Genomic DNA, 6,177 nt, shown 5'->3' on the forward strand with positions numbered 1-6,177 from the left:
CAATCCTAAATTCAATAGGTCATCAGACGGCATATTAACTTTAACAAAATAAAAATCACATTACAAACATATACGGTGAGAAAAAGAAAAAATATATTTGTCTCATGGTTTGTCTCTCAATTCTTTATAATCTTTCTTGCAATTATATAGTTTCACAATGTCTTCTACTTTGAAAGTAAAAACATTTCCAATGCATATTTAGATTATCAATGGGCTCGGACATGTAGGCACAGCGATTCACATTACCATACTTCATTTGCAAGTAAGATCATAGGATTGTGACAATATGATTTTGTTAGCTTTGTAACTGCAGCGTACTTATGTGCTATTTCGGTGTATTTTAGATGCTATAACCCATCTGTTTGGTCACTATTCCCACCACCATTCCACACAGACGTGTCATTCACATGCAGCTGGTAAGTGTTGATTAAATAAATATATTCAAAGAAACAAACATATATGTGGTTTACGATCAATTATATATGAGAAGGACATTTACACATACAGTTCTACTGCATACATGTACGTGTGCTAGTAGAGTTTTGCTAGAACTGGATAAAATAGGTGCCAAGTAAAATGTAGTTACATTTGCAAAGCGTGAAAATTCTTTGCAAGACTTCGTAAATGATGATACTCTGGAATAGCTTTTTCCAAAACAAACTTTCTAAAAAGAATAGACATGATCCTTCACACACAGTTTTTAAATTTATAGCCATTTCGGTAGAGCCAATCGTTGTCCACTGTTGTAAAACTGGTTTGGAAACTGGTTGAGAACACTCATTTTATAACTTGGGTATTTTGACCTAGGTCAATTGCTTGAATAGCCCTATGCGACTTTTCCCCTTTTCTAAGACATAAAAAGTTCTAATCAGGTCGTCGTTACAAGATTTAGATATTGAATTATTTATTTTAAACAGCAAAGAACATTTGAAATTTGAACGGACGTAATGTTTATATCACAAATGCTATTGAGATATCGTTTAATATATAAAAATGCCTGTTTGGGAGGACAACAGTTAAAATTGACACCCCCTTGAAAACCATGGCCATTGTCTACCGACGCGAAGCGGAGGTGAACAATGGTTTTCGAGGAGTACCAATTCCAACTGTTACCCACTTGAGCAGGCACTATTTATCTTATTTTATTGAAAGTCCCGATTTGATAAAAAAACTTTACTGCTTTTAATTTTTTTCTTTAGAAATTACGTGAATTATACGGCGAACCGTACGCGCATAATTTACGTGCATGTAGCAATTCGTTGTGTTACCCGTTGCCAAGTGTGTTGCAAACGCTGAGGGTAATAGAACAATTCATAAACGGCGTCTAATCCAATCAGATTTCAGTATTAACATGAAAGTATGATATTACATAATTCATATGGTACAATCCTTGTATATATATATATATGGATGTCTGTGTTAAAAGTTGTGAAACAAAGTTATACTATTGTGCGCGAATAAAGGAATAGAGCATTAGAGTATGAGTTGTGTTTAAACATAATGAGTTTAAACAATATAATAAGTGTTCCATCACTACCTAAATTGAGGCACAGGCTAAATCTACAGAAATCACTTATGTTCATAGTAAAACAGTACAATTTTTCCTCTGATTTAGTTTGGCAGGAGCTGAATCGAATTCTGAAGCATGATCATCACCCTGTCCACTGTCTTGAAACTCTCGTCCATATTCTCCAGAGTACTGAAATTTAAATTTATATTTAGGAAAGTATAAAGTCACATTGATGGGTCATCTATTGTTATTTACATTATCTAAGTAAAATAACAAAGTTTTGTCAAAATCAATAATAAATTCTAAACCTATATTTTATTCTATATAGAAGCCGTACATGAACATGGAGACCCCTGCATTTGCAATCCTGGTGAGTACCAATTTGGTTTTACATTACGATTAAAATTTCAAAAGCCAGTTGATGATATAATAATATGAATGAAGCATGGATTGAAATAAAAAAGAAAATGGAATAATATAGCACTCTTTTATGACTTTTTATCTTGAACTTCTCTCAGTAACTTGAACATATTTTAAGCATTACATGTTGATGTAAACATATAAATCATTTACGTGTGCCGCAAAAAAAAAATTGTTTGACATTATGACACAATATAATAATAGAAATATTTCACATTAGAAATCTTTATTTGTCCGTCAGGTAAATACAGACAACGTTGATTGGATTTTGACATTTTTGGGGCTTTGAACATTTTAAAGTGTTACCCAACAAACTATTAAGGAGCCTCGTGGTTAAGATATAACCATCAAACCCGCCTTAAGCTTAGATATATGATAAATTTGGCCATAAACTATTCTTTATTTTTAAAAACTCCATGTATATCTGAGCATTTTTCTATATTTTTATACACTTTACTCATTTTAAGGAGGTAAATATAGACTTAAAATGCCCACAAACATCAACGCCTTTAAAATCATGAAAACCTTTATTTAAACTTACAATGTAAATAAACACATCTTTATTTTATGAAAAAAATGATATAATTTGGTTCTCAACAAAAAAGATATTTATTAAGGTTAGGTGGTCAACAAAGTAACCATCATATCTACCTAATATTTTAAGATATGATTTGTTCATCTTTAAACTTTAATCTAGTAGAGACAAATCAATACATTTGAACTTTTAAAATTCCTATCTTTTATTAAGAGCTTTTCTTCTTTAGAACAACAATATATTCCAAAAATTGGCAACGACAATCAAGCTCTTTTAAAGAAATTATCAGATGAAAGAAAATCTTTAGACTGAAGCGTAAAACGAAGTGAATGAATTAAAATATATGCGATGCATTTTCGCAAAGATTAAAAGAATAATTCAATCCATTTTTATTTTTATTTTAACAGTTGCTTCAACTACAAGAACAACTAACACATCCACAATGATTACCCATCACACACCCACTCACTTAACAACAACACAACCAACTAAAACAACATCACACCCAACAGCATCAACCGCTCAATCAAACGCAACAGCAATACAACAAACTGCAACAACATCATGGCAAACTAACACAACAACACATCCAACAGCATCAACTGTTCAATCAAACACAATAACCATACAACAAACTACAACAACTTCACGTCAAACTATAGCACAATCACCTTCAACAACTGAAAAAAAAACTACAACTGCACAACCAACTACAAAAACCACACAAAAATTTGCATCAATTACAAATCCAACTACAACAACTGCACAACCAGCTGCAATGACATCACAGCCTGCAACGGCAGCAGCTACGCAACCAACGTTTAACTGGGTGACGCTTAAAAATACATCATCATCCACAGTAGCTGTAGGTAAGCTTAATGTGAATTTAATATTAATGTGAAATTTAATTAAATGCAAAATAATGAAAATATATCACAATTGGTTCAGATTGATTTTGGCAAATATTGTTTAAGACATAAAAAGATTTGTTTTCTATGAGTATAAAGTTAACAGAGCCATCTTGCGAAGAATAGAGTTTAATAAACATGTAATAAACGCATGTATTTTAAAAAAACTTTTGAGTTGTTGAGATTATAATTCACATACACGTGTCAGCTTACTTCGTAATACTTATGTGATGATGTCTAAGAGTCTTTATGCACATAAACAATAGATTATGATTGAGAACAAACTCGAAGAATATACATGTTACATCCTTATCTCAAAGGGCCATGCTTTCAAAGCAATTTCCGAATTTAATTTTGCGTGTTTCTTTCTTAAATTTTCTTTATTGATTATTTCCGATGTTTAACCAAATTATTAGATAAATATCGGTAATAAAATTGCAAATTCCTCGATTTACCCTATCTTTATGTTACGGTGATCTTTACATTGTAACATTACATATTATTTAAAATAAAAGGAAAGTTGTTGGAAGTGTTTATTATCTTCAAGTATGAACTCTATTAAATGTAACATTTATTATGACTTTAATCGCGGTTTTTGTAGCCAGGGAGATTCTTTTTTTTTTCTTCTTAAATAATAACTTTTTTCCAGTACAATCAATTAAACGCAAATACCAATTATTTTGATGTCAATTTATGGTGTTTAAAGATTGGACTTTGGCTGAAGGTTTTATTTTTAAATAACATACATGCAAAAGCATATAATTAGACAAAAAGTTCAAACACATTTGTGTTATAATATAAAATAAATTTAGGGTGATAAAAACTGTGTTTTGGATATCAAACAACAAACTAGATAGCAGTTAATATTTGAGTGACAAAATTAGTAACTAATTTTAGCTTTAAATGGTTTTATTACCGTGAAAGAAAAAAATGATATTTTTGAAGGAAAAACTTATGATTATCAAACAATTGTGAGCAATTATGATGTCCAGGTGGGTCTAAAAAAGATTAAAAATGCAGGGGGGGGGGGCACAAAAGACTAATTACGAAATAGAGATGGGATATTTTGATAACTGTGCATGCTTCGTTTTGGCGTCGTGATTTATAGATAACCATGCTCCGTGGTGACGTAACATACAGCTTTTAAAATCAAGTAACCCAAATACCTCATCATAAAATGAGACGAAACTTTCCATTGCAACCAAAAAAAAATGATATTGCATACCTTAATGTGTACATTATGACTAATATGTTAAATATAAGATTTACATCGATATTTTCAACGTATTTTAGGTGCCTTTGTATAGTCAATGAAAAACCACGCGTCATTAACATGAAATAAATAGTTGTAAAGATACTGACATTGATCAATTATAAAATATGGCACAACTATACCGAAAAAACATTGCCGTTATCAAAGTGCATAACATGTATTCGCTAATATATCCAAATATTTCTGTACAGCTCATACTACGGAGTGTTCGAAAATTCTTATAATTGAGGAACTTGCCAAATACCAACAGATGTACCCCGAGTTTAATACTGACTGTTCAAATCAAATTTCTGCGTCAAATTTGATCGTTAGAAAACTGTGCCCTTCTGTTCCTGTAACTCAGATTTGGAAACCTGGATTCAAGGTACAAATGTCATATTACAAGAAATAACGGCATACAGAAAAAGTCGTTTTACACCGGATTTGTTATTGTTTTGGTCTATTTTTAGTACATTTGTACTTAAATCAAGGCTTTAATTTCGTTAAATACAGGTAACCGAGTCATGTGACATTTTGAAGAGCTATATTCCCGTGGCGACCTTTACCCCATCTTCTGAGTACCCCCCAGACGGACTTGCTGGAGTGTTTCTTGGTTGTACTGATTCCTCAATAAAGGTAATTGATAAGCTTAAAACTGGACTCATAAGAGAAGACATGACACTGATCATGTGAGTTTTTGTGGTCATATGACGGTAGTATTTATCGACTATAATAAAACTAAGAATAGCAAGTTGTTGAATCATGGATATACTCCATAGTTGTATTTTCAGACATCTCTTTGTTGATTCGTGACACCCAAAATTCTAACTATCAAGTTTAGTGAAAGTAAGCTGACATATTCTTTTGGATTGTTTAAAACTAGCGTAAATTTTTGTGCGCCGCAAATTGCCAAATCTGTAACTAGGTGAATACCGCTTTTGCGTCTCGTTTATGAAGTTTGATAGATGTTTAAAAATTATCTTTTTATTTAAGAACAACTCATTATTTTATATCATTTATTCAGTCATTTGATATTTTGGATAGCTAGACATGTCGATACTTATTTGAAAATACTTTATCCTATCTTTAAAAATATAATAACATTTTGATAGTACAAGCGTATGTACGATTTGTTATGCAACATGTATGTTATAATTGAACACCTAATCCCCATAAATAATAATCGAATTTCAGATTGCAACACAGGAGTGTGGTGAACGGTTCAGCATACTGGAGCTTCTACGTCAACCCGCTCAGTCTGAAAGTTTTACCCACACTGCTTCAAATTATCACGTTGTTATGTTCTGATTTGTCACAAATCTAAGATCCAACAAAGATCATGTCTACGCTTTATCAAACAATTTACGTTTATTCATTCTTCATAATTACGCATTGTATCTTATTAAAAACGTATAAACAGAGTGTTCTGTAGAGTGCGCCAGAGTTGAAGTTGAAATATTACACCAAAATGTCATGTATGAATAGTTTTTAACAAACTTGTTGGAATAAAGTGGTATGGAAATGATTATTTCATTCATTTTTCGTGCTGCAA

The 6,177-nt window shown here is 31.6% G+C and overlaps 1 protein-coding gene across 3 annotated transcripts in view; it reads left to right on the top strand.

Moving 5' to 3' along the window:
* The window catches only part of LOC128188792 (mucin-3A-like), a 33,620-nt gene extending 27,469 nt beyond the window's left edge, over positions 1 to 6,151 (top strand). For 2 of the 3 annotated variants that reach the window (XM_052860070.1, XM_052860063.1), the window contains exons 15-22: positions 203 to 262; positions 345 to 416; positions 1,616 to 1,696; positions 1,839 to 1,880; positions 2,873 to 3,334; positions 4,838 to 5,010; positions 5,139 to 5,261; positions 5,820 to 6,151. In XM_052860070.1, coding sequence (XP_052716030.1) covers positions 203 to 262; positions 345 to 416; positions 1,616 to 1,696; positions 1,839 to 1,880; positions 2,873 to 3,334; positions 4,838 to 5,010; positions 5,139 to 5,261; positions 5,820 to 5,933 — 1,127 coding nt within the window. In that variant the 3' untranslated portion in view covers positions 5,934 to 6,151. Of the gene's footprint in view, positions 1 to 202; positions 263 to 344; positions 417 to 1,615; positions 1,697 to 1,838; positions 1,881 to 2,872; positions 3,335 to 4,837; positions 5,011 to 5,138; positions 5,262 to 5,819 lie in introns of those variants that run through there. The other variant, XM_052860078.1, reaches the window with a different exon arrangement.
* The last annotated feature ends 26 nt before the right edge of the window (positions 6,152 to 6,177 follow it).

This window comes from Crassostrea angulata, chromosome 1, assembly GCF_025612915.1.
Source record: "Crassostrea angulata isolate pt1a10 chromosome 1, ASM2561291v2, whole genome shotgun sequence".
NCBI lineage: Eukaryota > Metazoa > Mollusca > Bivalvia > Ostreida > Ostreidae > Magallana > Magallana angulata.